The following is a 25,337-nucleotide window of genomic DNA, read 5'->3' on the forward strand; positions in this document are numbered from 1 at the left end:
GTTGGGGTTCCCGCGTGGGTATTTGATTTAGTTAAGGGGTGGGCACAACTGATGATTTGTGCGGGGGCGTTGTAGTATCAGTATTCTTGAGATTGTGTGGGTGGGAAAAATATTTCACATTCGCTGGAGGGGAATTTCTTATTTGATATTTTGAATTTCAAAGTTCAGTAGATTATTATGTCATATGTAATTCAGAAGATATTGGTTACTGGTTCATCCCTATAGGGTTATTATGTCTGCTAAATAAAAAATATAATAATAAAAAAGAATAAAATATATAATATAATGTAATAATGAAAGATAAAATGTTAAATAAACATTTCGGAATTGTTTGTGAGACGAGTTTTCTAAAGGTCAAAATGAATTTTTTTTTATCTAAATGCCAATTGTGTTAAGAAAAAAAAAATAAAGTTCATTTTCGTAGAATGGTTTTATAATAAGGATTATTTTCGTAGAATTTCAATTGTACTCTTTCAGTGATAATGATAAAAGTAGAAGTTTTAGTATTTCATTTTAAAATTACAGTAAAATTTCTACGCTCGCAGGAAGAATCTTGTTCGCAGGAAGAATCAGTTGTAGTAGATCATGTATAATTTAGGCAGAAAAAAATGCTTAAAAAAAACATAATGGAATTTTTATACGTTTTTAAAATTTTTGAAATGTCAACTGTTCGCAGAATAATTTCGTAACTTGTTTTTATCCCGAGGTATCTAAATTGTGCTTCTTAATAATTAAACATTTTGATACCGTCGTCTTATTTTTTCCACGTTCTCCGGGAGAAATTTCTTACATGATATTTTGNGAATGAAGAAAATGTGAAATAAAGATAGTGGAATTGTACTTTTCAATTTGATATTTTTCTTATTTGATATTTGGAATTCAGGTTCAGGGGATTATTAGATCATAAGTGATTCAGAGAGAAAGGAGAAAATGTGAAATAAAGACTTTGGAATTGTACTTTTTAATTACTATAAACATTTTGATACCGTCGACTTATTTTTTCCGCGTTCTGCGGGTGAAATTTCTTACTTGATATTTAGAATTCAGGTACAGTAGATTGTTATAGATTGTGGAATTGTACTTTTCAATAACTAAACATTTTGATACAGTCGACTTATTTTTTTCACGTTCTCCGGGTGAAATTTCTTACATGATATTTTGAGTTCAGGTTCAGTAGATTATTAGATCATAAATAATTCAGACAGAAAGGAGAAAATGTGAAACAAAGATTTTGAAATTGTGCTTTTTCATAACTAATTATTCTGATACAATCTACTTATTTTTTCCACGTTTAGCGGGTGAAATTTCCTATTTGATATTTAAAATTCAGGTTCAGTAGATTATTAGATCATATGTAATTCAGACAGAAAGACGAAAATGTGAAATAAAGATTTTCGAATTGTACTTTTCAATAACTATAAACATTTTGATACCGTCGACTTATTTTTTCCGCGTTCTGCGGGTGAAATTTCTTACTTGATATTTAGAATTCAGGTACAGTAGATTATTAGATCATAAATAATTCAGACAGAAAGGAGAAAATGTGAAACAAAGATTTTGAAATTGTGCTTTTTCATAACTAATTATTCTGATACAATCGACTTATTTTTTCCACGTTTAGCGGGTGAAATTTCCTATTTGATATTTAAAATTCAGGTTCAGTAGATTATTAGATCATAAGTAATTCAGACAGAAAGACGAAAATGTGAAATAAAGATTTTGGAATTGTACTTTTCAATAACCAAACATTTTGATACCGTCGACTTATTTTTTCCACGTTCTGCTGGTGAAATTTCTCATTTGATATTTGGAATTCAGGCTCAGTAGATATCATAAGTAATTCCGACAGAATGAAGAAAATGTGAAATAAAGATTGTGGAATTGTACTTTTCAATAATTTAACATTTTGATACAGTCGACTTATTTTTTCCACGTTTCGCGGGTGAAATTTCCTGCTTGATATTTTAAATTCAGGTTCAGTAGATTACTAGATCATAAATAATTCTGACAGAAAGGAGAAAATGGGAAATAAAGATTGAGAAATTTGTTATGATACTGCAAATTTTTGAAATGTCAAATTGAATCGTGTGTCTAAATGTCAACTGTATGGATGGAAAAAAATAAAGATTCGCTTCGTAAAATGTTTTGATAACAAGAATATTTTTCGTTGTATTTCAAATGTACTCTTTCAATGATTAACATTTTGTTATAAAAATTATTGCGCCGAAATTTGCAAATATATTGCTTCAATAATTATTCATAGAGAGTAAATATTATTTTTTTAATTTACATATTTATTTTTCATTTATTTGTGCATTATTTAAGATCGAAGAAATAATGAATTGCTGTAATTCTAAAGAGATTTTGTATAATGACTAAGTGAATTCCAGCATTATTATACCGTTTAATTAGGTTTCTTTGCGTACATTATACACATAAAATTTTCAAGCCAAAAAGGTACCACTCCCTGTTTACATAACATTAGTAAAGCTGGATAACAATTGTCACCAATTGACTTAAAACTTGAAATTTTGCGGATTTAACTCTTAATGGTGGTAGGACAGCTTCCAGCAGAGAATTCAGTCTATTGAATCAATCAATGAAATCTATCAACAAAACAATCAATCAATTAAGCCTGTCAAATAAAACCAACAAATCAGCCAATTGAATGGCCACAAAATACAACCCTATAGGGTTAAAAAAAATTTTTTTAATTAAATTTCCGACTGCAATTACTAATATGCAGGTTGTTTTAATTTGTGACATATATATGTCTTGAGTGGTGTAAGGAGGATACCATATAAACAATTTTGTAAAGCGTTTGAAGAATAGGATAAACAAAGGAATTCTTACATGTTTGGAAAAATCCTCAAATAAAGAATTTCTGTTATAAGACATAATAATGGAGAATTAGGAAATAGAATTGTGGTAACGTGATTTACCACAATTCTATTTCCTAATTCTACATTATTATAAAACATACCTTTTTTCCTAAAACGGCGAATTTTTTGAAATAAAACAAATTGTTTGAAATTTGACTTTTTTTTTTAGTTTAAAAATCATCTACATTTTAGTTAAAATTTTCTGAAACCTCAAAAGCGACAACGTATAACTGATAAAACATTTAAAAAAATTAGTAAAATAACAAGAAAATAGTTCAGGAAGAAGTAAAGATGTTATGCCTCCTTACAGTGCAATAAGAATACAAGAGGGGAAAAAAAAAGTTTAACTAGCCTCCTCCTTGGCCTGAAAATTTTCTGAAATGAGAGGGTAAGAGCTAGAGAATTTCATTGGGCAAACAAATTTCGAAATACTTTGTGTTGAAACACAAGTAAAAACACTGGTAAACGACATATTTTTTGAACGACATATAGAGGATAATTTAACATTGGGATGTCTGCAAGTGACGTAGTGTGGGTAACTCGACCCTGATTGGTTGTTGAAACGTGGCATTTGTTTACTTTAGCAACTTTTCTTTCCATTCTATTTCGAGTAAGCCAAACCCGTCAAGTTTCATTTCTCTTAAGTGACTCATTCTATAGTCTTTCACAAAAATTTCAATTCTTTAACTATACATTTCTTACTTAACACAAAGACAGGTACGAAGCCAATGTAGAACATAAACAATTTAATTATGCATCTATGTCGCCAGGTACACATATCACGGTCACAATAAAAGACCTTAAAAAATAATAATTTAAGTTAAGTGAAAGACGCTGATGAGAAAGAATTGTATTTCAACAAATTTGATGTGCGATACGGCTTTGTATTTAATTAACCTCACGTTAATTAACATTCTAATTAGTGAGGAGAAACTTAGCTCAATTTTAACAAGTCATTTTGCTTTTTGCCGTCCAATGAGGTAAACCGGGTTTGAATCCCAGCGATGATTGGTCGATACGAATTCCGTATCCGGCTTGCACCAACCATAGTGCTGACGTGAAATATCCTCAGTGGTAGACGGATCATGGGTTAGAGTCTCCTTGCCACGAGGCTAACCGTGGGAGGTTCTCGTGGTCTTCCTCTCCATGTAAAGCGAAAGCGGGTTAGTTCCATCAAAAGTCCTCCACGAAGTCAAATTTCTCCTAATGCTTGATCCAGGAGTTCCCTTGTCTTCTGGATTGGGTTCAAAATTACAAGGCTACGGAGGTGAACATTAGTAGTCGTCAATCCAAAAATTGGGTCTGCTGTTCAACGACGGTTACAAAATAAAATAAAACGAGGTACGTCATAGGTCACATGTCACCCTGACGGCATAGGTCACATGTGAGGTTATTGTGATTTTCTTGAAGTGCAAATACACTGAAAAAATATTAATATTGAATAAAATTAGAAATTGTTTGATTTGTTTTTTAACTTTTTTATTTTATTACTTATATCATGTACATAATTTTCAAAATTTTTATTTTTTTTATTTTTTTTTAATTTGTGTTTCTGCAAAACTTTCAAAATTCGTTCTTGAATATTTTTTTTTTCTCCTGCGATAAATCTGTAACCCTGACTATGAATGTTCGAACGATCTTCACCAAAAGATTGAAAATAAAGTGAACAAGAGGGCAAATCAATTTTATGAATTATAGTCCCAATAAGACAGATTAAGAGAAGTTTCATTTCGCCTTGAATAATTTAAGAATGGAAAATTAACTATGCAGAGAAATGAAGGCTAATAGAAACACATCGATTACTTACGCTCTCTATTTCGGGCAAAAAGTGAAAATTTTCATCAAATCCAACGAGATTGTGAAGTTAAAAAAAAATTAAAGAGGAAAAAAAAAGATAACTGTTAATAGGTTTTCTTTCGTCGAAAAAATTGGATAATTCTACAAGTTCAGCTTAACTCTTATAGTCATAAATTAGTAAAAATTATCACCCATAATGGGATAAAACACTTAGCTATGATTAAAATAATTTATTACTTAACCCTCTTACGGACAAGTGCGTTCAAGAGTTTTTAGATACACTGTTTTTTTTTTAACATCCATATAACTTATGAAAAGGAAATCAGTGTATCGATGACAAAAGACACTAAGTCCATTTTTTACGAAATTACGGTTTTAACAGCTTTCTATGTAATTTCGTTTCTTATTTAAGAGATAAAAAGAATTTAGTCCTAAGTCTAATATATTAACACATTTAGACTGTAGGAAAAAATTCGATAAAAGTGTACTTAAACGCGTAAGAGAATCATTCAAATTAATTAAATAAAATCATTTATAAATAGTTTAAATACATTTATAAATGCATTTAACTGCATAAATATTCTACTTTTTAAATATTGCATAAATATTCTACTGATACACATAATCTACTTATAAACGTAAATATTAACGTATTCAGGCAAAAGGAAAAAAATTGATACAAGCGTAGTTAAACGAGTAAAAAAATCATTCAAATTACTTAAATAAATCATTTTAGTTTAAATACATAAATATTCTTCTACATAATAACTACATAAATATTCTTCTTTTTAAATACATAAATGTTCTTCTTTTTAAATACATAAATATTCTACTTTTTTAAAAATTAAATTGAAAATGAGTTATTCAAATGAAAACAACCGTAAAGAATTAATGAAAATTTTTTCCTCCCTTTGTTTTTAAAACCAAAATATGAAACCAACTGAAGAAAAAAAAATCGGTTTATTTAAAATACGATTCCGCAAAAATTCGTACTAAGAAAATTCTAAGTGTAAAAGCAACTTATATATAATTCACCATCATGAGGTCCTTATTTACTGCTTAGCAAATTTACATAATCAATGTTTTGTTAATTTTTCGGGGAAGTATTTTCCTTCAATAATGAGCCCAATGTTACCGCAAAAAATAATAATAAATTAACTAATTAAATTATAATAGAAAATTAATCAATAAAATAAAACTGATTTGTTCGATTCTGTGTAGTTTTGCAGCATCTACAGCTACAAGCGTAAATAAATTTTTTAATAAAATATTTGTTTTTTGTTTTTTTTTTCCATCTGGAATTCCAATAAGTTAAGATTACGATTTAACGAGATCACTAATGCCGGAATACACTAAAAAATATGAAAACTTTCTTATAAACATTTTTATTTACTTTAACAGACTTATTCATATATCTTTTTCAAAACTTTTTGAATATGATCTATAAAAACCATCCTTGATAGAAAACGGTTATACTAGTTGGACTTTAAAGTAAATTACACTGTGAAGACTCATCATAAAGCAACTGTAAGTTTTTCCTGTCTGAGAAATAACTGTAGATAATAAAACGAACACACTACTCTTCAAACCAACAGTTCTGGATTCTGTCTTCGACGTCGCCAATTGCACTTTTCACAAATCTTTACATCGGTAACCAAGGAACCATGCAACTTTCATTTTAGAATTCTACCTCATTTCGTAGGCAGAACCTGAATTTTCTAAAACTGTACTACATTCATCTCGATTCATTGATGACAGCTTTACTTTATCATTCCATCTTACTCACAAGATGGCAGCACATTTCTACGTGGCAGCAAGAAAATTTCCTTCAATAAAAAAAATTAGGTCTTTTACCAGTTAATGGGACAGTTACAATTTTATAAACTGCCGCAGGAGAGTTTCCTGAAATTTATAAATTCTAACTGGTATCACAACATAAGTAAAGTGTAAGGTTTACCATGTTTTAAGTGCTATCCCTTATTTGGTTATACTTCTATTAAATATAACCATTAATTATTTTTTGATTTACATCTTGCAGGGCATAGCACGCTTACTCTTTTTCCAAAGTCATATATTATTTGTTTCGTTGAAATTTAAATTGAAAGAAAGCGTTATATAGTAAACACAACAGGTATAATAATGTTTGATGGCGTCCTTTTTTCAAGTTTAAGCTTAAAAATCAATCAGAAGTAGTAACTCGGAAGTCTTATGACGAATTTTAACCCCTAGCGCCATCTGTGCTTCGCTATACACGGTCAACCATCCATACTCTCATACTCTTCTATTGGCCATACTCGTCTCACTCAAAGACACCACGGTCAACCATCCATACTCGCATACTCTTTTACTGGCCATACTCATCTCACTCAAAGACACCAAGGTCAACCATCTATACTCGAATACTCTTCTATTGGCCATGCTCGTCTCACTCAAAGACACCACGGTCAGATATCCATACTCGCATACTCTTTCTTCTATTGTCCATACTCGTCTCACTCAAAGACACCACGGTCAACCATCCATACTTGAATACTCTTCTATTGGACATACTCGTCTCACTCACATACACCACGGTCAACCATCCATACTCGAATACTCTTCTATTGGCCATGCTCGTCTCACTCAAAGACACCACAGTCAGATATCCATACTCGCATACTCTTTCTTCTATTGGCCATACTCGTCTCACTCAAAGACACCACGGTCAACCATCCATACTCAAATACTCTTCTCTTGGACATACTCGTCTCACTCACATACACCACGGTCAACCATCCATACTCAAATACTCTTCTATTGGCCATGCTCGTCTCACTCAAAGACACCACGGTCAGATATCCATACTCGCATACTCTTTCTTCTATTGGCCATACTCGTCTCACTCAAAGACACCACGGTCAACCATCCATACTTTAATACTCTTCTATTGGACATACTCGTCTCACTCACAGACACCACGGTCAACCATCCATACTTGAATACTCTTTTATTGGCCATACTAGTCTCACTCAAAGACACTTTTTATTTAATGAACAAGCGCCATTATGCACAACTTGCTATCATCTAATAATTGTAAAATATATTCTTAGCCAGGGTCGTAAATAGGAGTTAACCAGACGGCGTTATTTCAATACTGACTCCATTGATCTGTTTATCCAACAGGGAGACCTTCCATCCCAGTATTTTATACTCTACCTTGCTGACATTGGATGTCCTAAAGAAATTTGATTTTATTGTGAATCAACTTTTACCAACTAATTTAGCGCTCTATAGTTTTTAATAATAATTTTAACATTGTTGACTTAATTTAAATAACACATTTCAATTTTAACCACATTACTATTTAAACCTAATTTTAGGCGTGGTATAGCCAAAACAAGGCTTTTGCGTTAAACATTAACGCCAATCACTCAAGCAACTTATTTTATGGAGAGAAAAAATAGGAATAATTAGCTAAAAATTTTTTATGATGTACACATCATCCTCATCAGAGCTCTAATCTCTAGAAATTAATTTTTTGATATATTGATCCAAGAAATTAAGACCAACTAAACATTAGTTATGCTTTCATTCGTTCAGCATATAATATTCATCAAGTTATTAAAGGGCTATTTATACAGTAAGGTCTATTTCTTCAATTGCTTTATGAAACTGAATTAGCTATCATAAAGTGAATTCGAATAAAAAACTGAAACAAATGTTTTAATACCTCCGCAAATTGGCAGAATTATTATTTGTTGACCAGTATGATCAGTTAATTCGCTATACCATGTAAATTTTAACTGAAAATATTAATCCTTTCAAGAATACATATTCAGAATATGCATTTTTTAAATTACAATCGAATGTAAATGACTGATAATTACGTAACAAACGGCATTGCCATAGAAATGGTAGGGGAAGGATAAAAATTTTTTAAAAAACTTTCATCCACTTTACTGAACTTGCCTAACTGTTGAATTAGTCAGCAAAAGACAGCAACAAGCATAAAATGAAAAAAAAAATCGCACCCATAAGTAGAAATGAAAAGCCTCTATCACCCCCTGACAAAACAGAAACATGACCTTGGCAAGTAAAGGGGATCACTTTAATTAGAATATGGAATGGGCGGGGTTCGTTCCCAAGGAAACAATGGCCAATGGGGCAAACACATATTAATGCATAAAAATCCGAGATAATCTCATTCTCGAGTTCTAAGTAGGTTTCTGGGGAATTAGCGGTGCACGTGCAAAGTGAACCATTAAGGGAAGAAATCTGTATTCATGCGTTTTTGATCTTCATAATTAGCCTGCCCTCGTCAGGCAATGGGCTCTTTAACGTTTTGATTAAAGCACCCCTCCAACTGAAAGTCTATTTTTAGTAGATCCGCTGTACAACACTTTGATTCCACGAAATATCCGCTAATTGCTTCTTGCTTGTGCTTCTGGAAGCAGGATTGGTAAATATAGGTTAAGTTTCCAGAAACTTTCTGGCATAACAGGATTGAGACATAAAAACAAAACAAAAAAAGGCCATAATCAGGAAATGTCCAAGTTTAGTCACAATGAATTATAAACTCTCAAGGTGACCTCTAAATTTCCCGAACGTTTCGGAAGTATTTCGACATTTCTAGAAAGAGTAAGATTTCAATAATGTACCTTTTAAGAAAAGAGTAATAACTTGGTGTAGTCATTTCCACTAAGTGTTAATGAGAGGCCTTTCAGAAACTTCTCTAGCTGAAAATTTAATGAGGAGTTTATTGAGAATAAAGAAATAGAAATTAGAAAATTTAATGCATTTCAAAATGGTATTAGTTTCGAGTGAATTGTTGGAGATACGACAAACCATCGATCACGTCACAGCAGTTGATAGATTTTTGTCTGCTTTTGAAAATGGGATTAGGTAATGTAGGTTAAGTTACAAGTAAACTTAACATTTTAGTAACAGTTGAATCTGGCTTAGAGGCTCTAAACTATGAAAAACATGCACTCCAATACAAAAAATGCAAAATTAATTTCAAAAAATGAAGATTTTGCACTCTAAATAAATAGTTCTTTTTAATATAGATATTTAAAATATTTAAAAAAGACAACACATTTTTCAGCATTCTGAAATAGAAATTGACATGAGCTGGAATAGAACCGGTGTTCTCTCAATTCAAAGTCGGATGTCTTAACCATTCGGCTACCAATATTTTTGTCACACGGCATTTTTTTAAGTCTTAAGATTTGAGCCGTGGTGGCTCAGGAGATAGAGTGTTCGTCTTCCAATGAGGAATCCCAGTGATGGCTGGTCAATGCGAATTCCGAACATGGCTCACACTGACCACGGTGCAGACGTAAAATATCCTCAGTGGTAAACTGATCATGAGTTAGAGTCCCCTTGCCATCAGGCTGACCGTGGTTTTTTTCGTGGTTTCGCTCTCTATATAACTCAACTGTTCATTCTAGTTCCATGAGAAAGTCATGAAAAAAGGTAAAGTTTTCCCAATACTTAATCCAGGAGTTCCCTTGTCTTCCGGATTGAGTTGAAGATTACAAGGCTACTGAGTAGAATAATGGTAGTCGAAAGCTCAAAATCGGGTCGGCTATTCAACGACGGTTATAAAATAAGATTAAAAAAGCTAAAACTTTAAAAGGCCACATCTTGACCTATGGGCTGAGGTGACAGCAATTTTTTCCCCACTTCTGTTTTCGTACATGCTTTTTAACTTGAGCTTTGTTTCCTTGTAAAAGGATTTTAACAGATGTGTATTCTCTTGTAAGAATAAGTATGAGTTCCACCTGTAGAAAAGGATGTAAGTACAAAGTTTTGAAATTATAAAACTTCCTTTTCTTGGCTGTACTTGAATGCCAGAAAATGACAAAAAGTGAGAAAGAAGTTTATTTTTCGTTTTTAAACTTTCCACACAATTAAAAAAAATGAATAAATTTTTTTTCTAAAAATAGAATTAAAAATAAAGATAGATTTAGATGAATTTAACTTAGAATAGTTTTAAATTTGTCGCTGGATCACTTGAATATAATAACTGGGAAACAATTTGATCTTTACAACATATCGGTGAGTATCATAGATAAATAAAATTTTTGTTTTTAATCTTTCCACAAAATCTAAAAGAATAGAATAAAAAAATTTCAAAAAGAAGTTATAAAAGAAGTTAAGATGAGCGGAAGTTATACCTTATACTAAGGATTTGTACAGAATGTCAACAGTTTAAGTACGATGATGCCTACAGATGTAAGACGTATATCTTTCAAGAAAAAGTAGACATTTTTGACTATGATGTATCCCCAATACAGAGGAAAATCATATTCGCAAATCAATGTGGAAATGGCGGATCATAGATTCGGTTCCACATCTTTTCTTGAAATAGTTATAACTTTACAAAGATCTTATATTTAAAAATTAATCCAGTAAAAGTGCGTATTATACATTGTTTTTATTGCCGCAAGTTAGGGCAACCATATTCAAGCTCTACGGCAAGATCGCCCATGAGCAGTGGCGCGCTGCTGACGGTCAGAGACAAGCTAAGGAGCTGAATCGAGACTGTCCTAGTGTACGGCAAAAGGAGCTCTTAAAGCTTAATAGATACAGTATAAGGAAGATCATAGGTCTTCTTACTGGTCACTGTATCCTCAGGAGACACCTAAACATTATGGGAATAGAATCCAATTCTCTTTGTCGGGGATGTCATCTTGAAGAGCAGACATCACGACACATACTCTGTGATTGTGAGGTCTATTCTGCTCAAAGAATTGAGCATTTAGGGCAGCATATCGTCAATGCCTGGGAACTGCAAGATGTTCCTGTAAGGTGCTTGCTGAATTTTATTTCAGCCATAGGGCTTTCATGCTAATCATGATTTTAGGGTTTGGGTACAATAGACCTCTGGTCGATGTGCCCTGCTCGTCAGAGCTGCCCAACCTCTAAGTCTATTGCCACAAGTTATCCATATGCTGTGATCATATATCTATATATATATATGTACGTAATATAGAATACCTCATACGAGTCTCTCTATATTAAATCATAAGCTTTAAATAGATTTCTCTTACTAATTTCAAGAAGAAATAGTTCGCAGAAATCGTTCTTTTACAAAGAGCCATAGTTAAGATGTCAATTAAAAGATTATTTTCTGAAGTTAATGGGTAATAATTCTAAGAAAAATGCACGATAAGAAAATCCCAAAAATTTTCTATCGTCATAATGGCGTCATCTTTAGAACATATCAAAATCTTTAAATTTTCCCTTTTGAATGACGTTTGATTAAATTATGGATATTATTTTAACCAACTCCCTTTCAGAATTCAATATTAAGTAACGAGAACTATCAAATATTCGTGGCTTTTTCATGATGTAACTGTTAGCAAAAGTACGGCCCGAATGGCCAAACCCCATGCCCTTGCCAAGAAATTCTGTTCCTTAAGAATTTATCATAAGATGCTGAATAAAACTTAAAATAAACCAACTTGTGCCTCGTCAGTGGAAATGATTTGTATTTTCTTCAAAGAAGATCATAAATATATATATATATATACAGCTTTAAAGTTTAGCTAACTTTTCCCTTCCTAACACATATGTCTGTTACACTTCCTAACACATATCGCTGTTTCAAAACTAAAATGACACTTCTGCACTCGCTTCTCATTCAAATAACATGAGAAGTGAGTGCAGAAGTGTCGTTTTAGTTTTGAACCAGCGATATGGTCTTTTTACTCCCAGAACTATACTAAACGAGTTGGAGAAAATAAAACATTTAAAAAAAAAGAGTCAGTGGAAAAATAAAATGGTTTTTAATTACTTTTTTGTAGAAGGTCAAGAAGGAAAACACGATTAAAAATACCTTTACGAATGCGCCATTTCAAAATTCTAAATTTAACTCAGTTATTAATTTTTTGTATCAGTCAGTTCACCCAATACAATCACGCAACTCGAAAATAAACAAAAGCAACAGAAATAAAAAAACAAAAAAAGAAGAAAAAAACAAGGAAAGTTATAAACTCCGTTTTTTAATCACTCGTTCGAAAACATAAAGGAGAGTAAAATAAAAAAGAACAAACTCCCACAACAAGTGTTTAAGAGCGGTAAAAATTGCAATAACTTTTTTCCCTAACCCTTTGACATTTCGTACAAATGAAAAGGACAGGCATAGGCTGAAAGACGTCATTCTACAGCGAGAAACAGTCTCATTTGTTAAGCTCAACTGTCATTTCTCGAATATTACTTGTCACAAAAGAGACCGGAACAATAAACCCGCCTCTCTCCAGCGAGATTAAAAAATCATTTGAATCACGCGAAAAAAAACCGAATTGTAGCTTTCTTTACTTTGAAATGTGGCAGCAAAATATTAAGTTGGGTTCGTAAAGTATTTTTATTGCTGTTTTTTTCTTTCGCGCACACCTTTTTACCTTAAAAAAAGTAATCAACCAATTGCAGTTTGCTACAGCGGATATCTCGTTATATGATGGCAACCATTACATACATATTGTTCAACTATTACATAATTCATAACTATTACATAATTCATTCAAGTAACACTCTATTTAAATGATTTCATAATTATATTGCTATCATTTAGAGCAGGGCTGTTCAACTGCAAAGAGCCCACGGGCCAGAATTACGGTCACTGATCACCTGGCGGGCCGCAGTTTGAAAAAGTTGAACAATACCCTCTTACCTCTGATACAATAACAATTAATAGTTAAATTATTAATTATAAAACAATTTGCTTACATTTTAATGGGAAAACTGAGGCTGCTCAGCCTGAGTAAGAGGTTGGCGGGCTGCACAATATGTGTTGTCCGGCCACATGCGGCCCGCGGGCTGCCAGTTGGACAGCCCTGATATAGAGTTAGCACCCAAAAAAAGAGATGGTCATATTTTATTTGACATGAAAGAGAATCACTACTCTTAAGTTTAGGTCCACCAACCAAGGACACTGCTTATGATGTTGGAAATATTACAAGAACTATAGTTCTGCGTTAGGAAGTAATATGACAGTAAAACTACAAAATCTGTAAACTGAACTTTATTACAGATTATTACGTGTAACAAAAGGATCAAACATCGGACATTGGTAACTGGGGGGGGGGAAACTTGGAATATTTTTGTTTAATTTCATGTCTCACTTAGACATGTCTAGGCTCTCATGTCTTATACGTGTAATGTTACATTAGATTGATATATCTGCATATAAAGGGCTTGAGGCTTAATGATGACCCACATTTTCAAATTGTTCTTGGAAGCGTTTTCCTAGAGCGTTTCTGTTTAGAAACTACATTATTTTCATGGGGGCTACGAGATATTTCTCCATCGGAGAACTTGTAAAGTAACTAACTGAAAATACTAGGGAATAGTTTGTAGAAAATCTCTTCTTTTAGAAGATTTATATTAGAAGAATTGTGATTTATCATTATATTTTCAGATGCTCTTAATCTATTCTTGATACACTACTTTAATGCAGTAAAAGATTACTGATATTTTTGTAAAAAATTCAAAGTTACAGGACAGAGCCGTCCAATCAAGTCGTCTCTAGTAGATTATAAGTTTCGCCATCTATTTATTCCTGTGAGGAGAGTCACATCGACAATGTCAACATTCATCTATGTAAAGGTACCCCCAAGATTGAATTGAATTAGCTTGTCTTATTTACTAGTGAATTGATGTCTGATAATCGTAGTGGTAGTTACGCCACAATACTCCCCCACCAGAATTTTATCAGACATATAATTTTGATGAAAATATACCACTAGTTGATGTATTTTCGAAAGACCTGCGTTAAGTTCATCGGATTTTGAGCACTGGTGGTGAGAGCTGTATTAAGTTCACGGTTGTGTGCGTTCTCTCCTAAGTTGCTAGAAGCAGTTGAGAGTGTGCAGAATTCCGTTGACTGAAAACGAGCTTGATTAACAACTGCGCAAGGACAACGACGACGCAATCACAATAACAAGTCAACTGTTCAATGTGGATCATTCATCGGAGTGGGCGTTACTTTCGATGCAGACGAGTTCATATCACGTCCGGGTCGCCAATGCGGGGAGAGTCATATCGACAATGTCAACATTCATCTATGACCCCAAGATTAAATCGAGTTAACATGTCTTATATTCTAGTGAATTGATGTTTAATAATCGTAGTGGCAGTTACACCACATACCCATGGGTTTTAGGTCTTTAAAGGTCTAAACGCAATTAATCCATCTCGCGATAGCCTGGTCGGTAGGGCGCGGGACCCATGTCCGAGAGTTCGTGGGTTCGAACCCCGCCGGCCGAAGACTCCCCGTGTAGTAAAGTGACTGATGCACGTTAANGGTGAATCTGTCGGGGTCACAAAATCCTCCAAGTGCCTATAACAAACCAATACCTCCGGAGGTACTGGATTGGAGATCGATCGCTCTCTGATTCAGGTCAAAATTACGATCTGTGGAGGAATGAATGGATGGATGAATGGGTCCGCCCTATAAACGGGTGAGACGTATGGTGAGGCAGAAGTCGAATTCTTGGTCATAGATGGCGCCACTGGAAAACATGAACAATCGCACCCCCTCTGCCTAAACAGTCATACGTCAACAACAACAATCCATCTCGTATTTGGTTTTCTCCTTCTTCGGATACTAATGATTTTTCCAAAGGTCAGTTTAATAACCAAGTAGGTATTATCCTCTCTATAAATAAAACAGAGCCAGTTTGTTTATTCATTTTTATATTTAATAACTATCTTGATGCTTGCTAGTTTGAATTTTATGCGTAATTCCAGATTGCACTAAATGCCCCTGAAATCGTCTAATTACACTGCTCCGAACGTGTTTGGAAATTACATACTTAAAAATTATAAATATTATTTATTTCATATTATAATTAATACATATACTATAAATTTTATTTATTTCGAGCATGAATAATTTATTTTCACCTGATTTATCCAAAGATCAACATTTAAAGTTTTTTTTAAGGCATTGTATAAAATAATTTTTGTTTTAATGTATATTATCTTTAATTAAAAAAATTTAATCTACTATAAACAGTTTTTTTAGTAAATATTACTTGTCATACCTTAGTGGTTGGTAAACGCTAAGAAAAATTAATAAATAAATATTTGGATAAGACTTACTTTGGCACTGGTAACCTTGTTTGCCGAAACCCCTAGAAAAGAATGTTTTGCATTAATAAACAATGATCAATAAATTAATACATAGATCAACAAAAGGGGGGACAGACACATCATATTTATAGCTGGCTAAACACTTTTTTTAGGAACGATTCTAAAAGTTGAAGGTAAATTATATGGAATTACATTTCTCAACTTCAGTATTACATAAATTATTTACATAAAAAGTTATAATTTATTTTAAATATTGTACATATTATGTATGATGCGGTATGTTGTGGCAGCCCTCCATAACAGAATATTGGTGCACTATAATTAACAATAAAAGGATTATAAATTTATAAAACAAATAGTTAGGGAAAGGCGTTGTACCCAGAGACAATTTGAAAGAAATATTTTTAATTTTTACCTGTCTAAAGATTACTGCTTATCATTTAAAGAATCTTTAAACATTTTAAAATTAAAAATATGTTATTTTACAAGGGAGTAATAAGTTATTTTTAACACCTTATGCAGGTTGTTGTACTTTGGGATATATGATATTTAACCTACGTACTAAATGAAAAATAAACAAAACATGGCAGATAAACCTTATTTAATGAATATAAAATACAAAAATTTAAAGAAAAACAAAACATTACAAAATCAATTACTGATAAATTTTTGAATATGAATGAAATAAAAATTTCCAGCAATTTATTTTTTAGATTTTATATTTTAGTACAAATATAATTTCGATAATCTAACAGATTTTTTAGTGCTATTAGACTGTCCTGTATTATTAAAAATACCAAAATATATTTTTGCTTATATGTAGAGCAACAGGAAAAAGATACATAAAAGAGACATCCGAAGTCCCATCTGCTTCAAAGGCTAATAAACAGATAGCAGATTCAATTGATTAAGAAAATAGCACAAGATTGAATCCAGTTTATTGTTGGTTTTCACTCAGATACTGCTTCCGATTTGCTTAGAATATTAATCTGTTACTGTCTGACTAAGCATGGAAGATTAAATGTACCAGTTAGTTTCCCTCAAAAAGTCTGCTCACCCCACTCTCGGCGGCGAATTTGTCACAAAACTTGAGTCGGGATTCCAGTTGTCTTCTATGTGAAAGATATAGAATTGAGCGTTATTGACTTAAAACGTTGTTTTCCGAAACTCTGCCACCAAGGAAAATAAAAAAAGTCATTGTTTAAGTGCCTTACACTTGAAGCAATGCGATTATTTTAAACTATAAATATAATCTTGCCGTGAGGAATTATTTGGGCTTTAGAACAAACAAATAACTTAAATATTTTAAAAGTTGTTAAACTTTCTTAAAAATTGCCAATTTGGTGACATTTTCCACTTCGATGAAAATTATCAAAATCACTGTCTTAATCTCAGTTTTTCCAAAATTTTATGAGCCCAAATAATACAGCATTAAAATAGGTTTTTAAATATTAAAAAATTAGACCACTCATGCTTTTCGTTTTCACAAAACTGTGGCTTTCTTCCATGTTGACGTCTTGCGCCATTTTAAAATAAGCGTGACTTTATATAGGCTAAATTTAACCTAACAGTCATGCGTAACAATTGAAAATTCACAGCAGTTATAAAAATAGCATAGTGTGCGCAAAAAAGCGTCATTTCATATTACGACAGAGCTTTCAAAAAACAGCCAAAGATACAAGAACGGTATCTGTTTCATTGAAGAAGAAAAAAAAGGAACGCTTACAAAACTTCTCCTTTTCCAAAAGAAATGTAACAAAATGTTATTATATTTATTTATTGTTGTTCTTATAGAACTTATGTATAACTATGCAAAATGAAAAAGTAAATAAATAACGTAAACAAAAGGATTTAATTTTTGCAAAAATTGTAATTGAAAAATACACTCGCTTAAGTAAACAATTTTCATTTCTATAGTCAAACCTGCTCTGAAAGAAGCTTATGATACAGATACAAAACGATAAAATTAATTTAAACATTTCTACAGAGAGAGAAATCGTTTTATAAATAGAAAAACACACCTCTATGAAGAAACATTTATTTACATTATTAACTTGTTTAAAGACGTTCCAGAAACTCGGAATCATTTCAAGATTTCGTTCTCTTAAGATCCGCCTTTACAATGTTTAAAGGTGGAGAATCATTACCATTTATAAATTTTTTTTTCCTAATATAACAGTTTTGCACACTTCTTTCATCTGTGTATGTCAAATAGAACAGTGGAAGATGGAGAAAAAAAGATCGAAATAGAACTCAACAAGGGCAACGGGGTGTAGCAAATTGGAGAGCTAATGAGGAAGTCGCGTCTTCTACTTCAGGAAAAGTCGCTAATGAAGGGGAGCACTTACAAGAAAAGTTCCGAAAGTCGTCCGAGAAATGCACATTTTCTAGCCGCTTTCACCTCATTTTCCTTCCTTTTTTTTTTACCCTCCTACTGATTTCGGCTCCCTCTTCCTGAGCTTCATTGTTAAAAGAGTTTGATCATTTGTGGATTTTATGATTCAATTCCTCAGCCGTCATCGCTCTGAACATAGAGGATTTGAAAAGAACGGGTTTGGCAGAACAGAAATATTCGGTATGTAAGGAATAGTTCGTCACTGAAAGCGAGGGAGCACTATAACTTTCTTTGATTACAAAAACAATATAAATTAAGACTTAACAATAAAAATTATGACTTAACATTTTGTCTCATCGTAATAATTAACTTTTATTATTACTTGGGTTTCTAAGAATTCTTAATGTGGCCGAAATTTATATTAAGATTTCAAAATTAATTCGGAGGTGTACACCGATTCCCATGGTGGTTACAGTAATAGGCTTCGGACACAAAGATCTCCGGTTCGATCCCAATCGGTACCAAAGACTCTCTCTAACCGCTACAACGGTAAACATGAACAATCAAAAATCAACTATCTCACTCCTCGACAGATGGCAGCATTGCACTACTTTACGTTCCATGGTTTACCTTGTACCAACTCACAAATCACCTGAGTCTCAAATAACGCCAAGGCACGTAAAGTAGATAATTTCCACAATCATAATGTTGTGGAAATTATCTACTCTTTATCTACTAATGTACAATCAGTGAACATAAAATATACAAAAAAAAAATTTATGAGCAGGTCAGTATTTTTATGGTCATGATACCTTTTATCGGCATAAAATTATTTTTGAGGTCAGTGCAAAAATGACGTTTTATGAGTTTTTTCATTAAAATTATAATTGTAACTGTACTGTGGTAAATAATTGAATGTAGGAAAAAAACTAAATTTCCACGATATAAAGAACCTTTAACAATTCTTTGTACTTCAGCTCGAACGGTCTTCGAGATGCAACTACAACCACTTACTAATATTAAGTGATTATGCATCCTTCATTAATATAAAAGTCATCAATTTTCTACTGATATTAGTAAAAAGAAGTTTTTTTTTTAATTCTTAAGTTACTAAGAATATGAAACAAAAAATTTTAAAAAGTTTATTTCATCATAAATATTGATTAACTATTTCGAGGGATGAAAAAAAAAACATTTAAGAAAATCTTGGTTAGAGACTAAAACTGAATTGAAATTATTCTAAAGAAGCAATTACGAAAACCGAATTCAAATTTTCATCGTAAAAGAAGTTATAATGAAAATACATTGCTACATTTAAAGAAAGGGATGAATATTCAATAATATTTCAAAAATAGCATTTCAAATATCCAACAACATTTCTTTTTTTAAAAAAAAATCTTGCCCAGGGATCAAATTGTGAACTCAAAAAACTGTAACAGCATAAACTATTACAAAAAAGAAATTTTCATGGTAGAAGAAGCTTCAGTAAAAACATAAATCTAACTGCACTTCAGCAGTTCTCAAGAAATAAGTATAACCATTTTACGAACAATAATTCATCACGCATCCATCATTAAACGATTAAACCCATCAATTTTCAATCATTCACTTCCTGGAGAGATTAGTAAAAATGAAGATTCGCAAGCTCCATTGATAACAGCACGACACTAACATGATTAAGTCTATTTCAAGGAAATATCTAAGAATAGGAGCATTGACGTAAAAAAATAATAATAATAAGGAGCCTTGACAATTTGAGAATAATTTCATTCCATTAGTGAAATGTATAAAGTGATATTAGAAGCTTTTGTTCCCTTTTTTGTGAGCAAACAATCGAACAAGGACAACATCCAGACATTTTTAGACCGCTATCAGCTTAAAATAACAGCGTTTGTCACTTTTTCGATTTTTCATCTCGCATAACGCAGATATTATCGAAAGTTGATTGTTGTTTTTTTTAGTACATCGACGTGCATTGTTAAAATTTTCTGTTTCAATTCCTATATTGTTTTAAAAATTGCGAGGCGAAATATTAATCCGCTTGATAGAATATAAAAAAATATTGTGTTAACAATAATATTATTGATAAATAAAGAGATTAGTACATGGAGAAAAAACTTACCGTACTGTGTGGTAATGACATTTCTTGTAAAAAAAAAAGTTCTTGGTCAATAAAAACGAAAATATACGGTATTTAAACCATTCATTTTGTAACTTTTCCGTTCATATGGTAACGGTTAACCAAAAATTCTTCTTTCGAGTTCTTATTACTACACATTTAGTAAAAAATATAAAACTGAAACGTAATTTTACCGAATAAATGGTTTTTATGTCATGGTTTAAGATATCATTTGAAAATTACCAAATTTTACCTCATTTACCAAACTTTATCTTTCAATATAAAGACATATTTTATTGTTAATTTTATCGAAATCTTTACAGTAGAAATTACCAAACTTTTTGGCGTTCCCATAGAGACAGAAACACAGTAATTTTAGCCTATTCTGGTAGTTATGACCATATTTTTATTCTCGGAGTAGAAAAATGTACTAACCTACATTTTTAAAAATGTCTTATGGTTAGCTGTACATCAGATTAAATAAATAATGTGATTTTTAATGAGAAAATGTTTTATGTAAACATCTTCCTGTTGTTACTATGTTTTCTTCAGTTCATATTTCCAAATTCATGAAAATACTACTTGGAAACTTATTTTACTAAGCCTTTTTGTAAATTCAGCATTCGTTTACTTATAATTCAACATTCGCAAAGAGTAGACGTTTACTAATAAATAAATTTAATTGTTTTTAAAGTGGCCGCTTATTACAGTGATTCAGAGGCGCAAAGGTTTATTGAATTTTTCAACAATGGGCCCCAAGTTACCTTTTATCTATCCCAAGAACCGCCGACCCCAAGACCTGACTTTTTTAAACTGTTGGCAATTAGAATCACGGGACCTGCAGCAGGGGTCACCAAAAATGTTAGCAATTTAGAAATTTCTTTCACTTATTATAAAAATGTTTCAATTACCAAATAATTTTACCCAATGTGTCTGAAAATAGATAAAGAAAAAAACAAAATTTACCTTAAAGAATTTACCCAAATAAATGAATTTATCATTTTTTTATTATATTATAATTTTCTGTTTGTTATTTATTTAAAATATTCACATTATTCCAACTACCAAAAATTTAAGCTAATGATCTAAAACAGTAGCAGTACATTACAGTACAAGTTAAGAATTTCTAGAATTCAATAGAAGAGAAGGATTTGCGCAATGCTTATGGGGCCTCACAGAATTATCCTAATTGTTATGGGGTCCACTCACTGTAATGGGGTTCCAATTGCAATTTAAAATACAATAATTATTTAAATAAATTATAGCAAGTACAGCTCGTTTGTAAACAAAAAGGATTAGTCTTTTTTTTCTTATACTGGATGATCTGTAAAAACCACTCTTAATCTTTTGCTTACGGTGCTTAGCATGATGAAGTCATTCCGGTCCACTAATTGTACATGCCATAAGCACAAGGTTAAAATGTAATTTGAGAATCCTTATAAAAAATTAAATCATATAAGATCGCCAACTAAGGGAGAAAACAACAAAAACGCCATCTAAATTTGGCAAATTGAAGTAGAGAAAAACGAAGGCAATAAACATCAAAACAGGTTTAATTGAAGGTTGAAATTTAAATGTGTTTCTTATAATCGTCTTTCCATGTCTTTATGTCTTCGTCCGCAATCAAACGTATCTTGTTGATTATTACTCTCGCCTTCCAGTGCTGTGATTGGTCAGATTTCGATAGCTTTGTATCATTTCTTCGGGCTAAATATAAATTTGTGGCCCAAATTTGTATACTTTTTTTGTTCCCATTTTTAATAGGATTCATAAATAAGGGACATCCTGTACATAAAAAATATGAAAATAAGAGTTTTTTCATTTAAATATTATTTTTGAAAAATCTAAAAATACTTCCTAATTTTTTAATTTTCCGTTTGAAATTTTTTTGTTACTTTTTTAGTTAATTCTTTTAATATCTTTCCTATTTTTTTAATATTAATTTGCATTATAATTAGACAATCTCTTTTTTTAATAAGAAATGACGATTCTTTTCAAAATTTAATTAACGATACAACAATAAAAAAGTTTGGTAAAAAATATTCGTAAGGATTAAACAAACTATTAAAAAGTAAAGCATCAAAATATTTTTTTTTCAATTACCAAAGAAGATTTAGCTTTCGAATTAAAAAGTGAGTGGTAATGTTTATAATGCACAGATATCTCACAAGAAATGCTTAATTTAAAAATATGATTCAAAATTATAATAGACTTAAAAGGAAAATAGCGAGAAACGCTTTATATAAAATCACTCGATGTTTCCATAACCAGATCCTTTTCTTGCTTAAATCCTCTTCTGTTATAACATAAACTAAAAACTTTCAATTAATTATAGTGAAAGTATAAAGAGTAAAATAAATTAGTTATGTAGTATGTAAAATATAATTGGTCCTTTCATAATATAAAGTATAGAAATAAAAGTTCACCTTAATTTTAATAATAATGGAAAAATTATATCTTCTTTAGAGTCGCTTTTTAAAATATCATTCTAATTTTATTTAATTAATTTGAAACAGTCCATAAAAATATAAAACCTTATTCAGACAATTTTTTTTCTCGAATTACGTCTGTTTTCCAATTTTAATTAAAGGTACAACATTAAAAAAGTGTAGTTCTTTAGAATTGAACAAGTAGCTCTTCAAACTATCAAAATGTGTAGCAACGAAATATTTTCTTCAGTTGCCTAAGTAGTTTTGTCTTTTAACTCTCTCTGCAGAGAAAAGAATGGAAAAATAAGCTTAGGCACGGAAGCCAGAGAAAATTCGATTACAACCAACGAAAGGGAAAAAATTAAATTAAAGAACCTATTGTTGGAAACACAATTCACGCAATTCTACTCTTAAAACTCCTTACAATTCTTTTTTTCTACAATAAGTACTCAGTGGATATACAAGAAAAAAACATTCACGACTTAAACAGGAATTGCAAAATTAACATAAACATTTATCCTCCACTGAAAAAAACAAAAACAAAAAAAAAACACTGTAGCTGTGTTGTTTTGAGAAATTAGTGAACATGTTGAAATTAATAACACTCCTCAATTGCTGGGAAAAGGGGCTGAAAAAAAATATGCAAGAAAATCTAGTTGCAGTTGTAACTAAAACAACACGCACCCTCTATAAATTTTGTTCTTCTTGCAGTTGTCTGCTTTTTTTAATGATAAGAACATGAAAACAGAATCATTTTTAATTAAAATAATAGTTAAGCAAAAATAAAAAAAACAAAAATATTTTTATTTACTTTTGAATAGTTTTCGTATTTAAGATTTGCGTTGGATTTGTTTAAAGATGGGGCGTAATTATAAATAATTAAAAAAAATTAGATAAAAATCCAATATACAATGAAATCTCCAGGAAAGACTACCTCTGTATAGCGACTTCTTTTATTTGCAACCATTTTCGGGACGCACGGAATTTTTTCCGAAGACTTAATTTTGAAAAAAAAAAAAAAACTTTTAGGAGAGTCCATCAAAACCCTCCCCAGTAACCGGGAAAACTTCTGCACCAAATGTGGAAAAGGTCAAATAAGGAAACACGAAAAAATATTCAAACAAAAAATATTAACAAAACAAATAAGTAGATTCAAATGTATTCAAAATATGTGAGAATGGCTCGGATTTAGAATGAAAAAATATTAAAACAAAAAATATTAAAACAAAAAATATTAACAAAACAAATAAGTAGATTCAAATGTATTCAAAATATATGAGAATGGCTCGTATTTAGAGTGAAAAAATATTAAAACAAAAAATATTAAGAAAACAAATAAGTAGATTCAAATGTATTCAAAATATGTGAGAGTGGCTCGTATTTAGAGTGAAAAAATATTCAAACAAAAAATATTAACAAAACAAATAAGTAGATTCAAATGTATTCAAAATATATGAGAGTGGCTCGTATTTAGAGTGAAAAAATATTAAATCAAAAAATATTAACAAAACAAATAAGTAGATTCAAATGCATTCAAAATAGGTGAGAGTGGCTCGTATTTAGAGTGAAAAAATATTAAAACAAAAAATATCAACAAAACAAATAAGTAGATTCAAATGTATTCAAAATAGGTGAGAGTGACTCGTATTTAGAGTGAAAAATATTAACAAAACAAATAAGTAGATTCAAATGTATTCAAAATATGTGAGAGTGGCTCGTATTTAGAGTGAAAAAATATTAAAACAAAAATTATTAACAAAACAAAAAAGTAGATTCAAATGTATTCAAAATATGTGAGAGTGGCTCATATTTAGAGTGAAAAAATATTAAAACAAAAAATATTAACAAAACAAAAAAGTAGATTCAAATGTATCCAAAATATGTGAGAGTGGCTCGCATTTAGAGTGAAAAATATTAACAAAACAAATAAGTAGATTCAAATGTATTCAAAATGTGAGAGTGGCTCGTATTTAGAGTGAAAAAATATTAACAAAATAAATAAGTAGATTAAATGTATTCAAAATATGTGAGAGTGGCTCGTATTTAGAGTGCTTCTTTTGACGATCTCTGAAAAAGATTGACAAACACATGTTGCAAAAAGATGATTGCAATCAATGATTTATTTTTAGAGTAGAAAGTTAAATTGGAAAAGAAGGTTATTTTAGAAAAAAAATTAAGAACAAAAACTAAGATATTTATCAGAAATTTTAAAGCAGGTAAAGGTGTACAACTTAACTACCTTTCAATAATTACTTATTGCAAAACTGTATTGGCATAATGTCGTCAGAAAAAATTAAACGAGAATCTAAATTACAGCTCACTTTATATCTCAAGTTCAGATTAGGTGACGGCTTAGTATTTTTGAGTAATCAAAAGATATTAAGGAATCGAATAAAGTATATATCCACTATCAGTTTATTTTTGAATAATAAATAGGAGGGATTAAAAGCATAGTTAGAATTTTCCTTCACCGCCACCATCCATTTGACAGTAGAGTTCGGTCGAAGGAAGAAATAAAGCCTTTAATTCGGAATAATGAAAATCAAAAACTTAATAGTAGCAGAGAAAAACAATATAAAAGCATTATTAACTTTTATTAAATGCATATTAAAGACAATCTAAGAAGCCAGAATTGCCTTTGTCAATTTAAGAATAAATTACTTTGTTATAAATTAAAGCGCACATAAACATGCCCC

The 25,337-nt window shown here is 31.1% G+C and overlaps 1 protein-coding gene across 2 annotated transcripts in view; it reads right to left on the reverse strand.

The window, feature by feature from the left end:
* Positions 1–25,337, reverse strand: part of LOC107449617 (protein kinase C, brain isozyme) — a 170,748-nt gene that overhangs the window by 90,757 nt on the left and 54,654 nt on the right. For both annotated transcript variants that reach the window (XM_043040695.2, XM_043040694.2), the window contains exon 2: positions 15,768–15,799. In XM_043040695.2, the coding sequence (XP_042896629.1) occupies positions 15,768–15,799 (32 nt within the window). The remainder of the gene's footprint in view (positions 1–15,767; positions 15,800–25,337) is intronic.

Source organism: Parasteatoda tepidariorum, chromosome 5 (genome assembly GCF_043381705.1).
Source record: "Parasteatoda tepidariorum isolate YZ-2023 chromosome 5, CAS_Ptep_4.0, whole genome shotgun sequence".
Classification (NCBI taxonomy): Eukaryota; Metazoa; Arthropoda; class Arachnida; order Araneae; family Theridiidae; genus Parasteatoda; species Parasteatoda tepidariorum.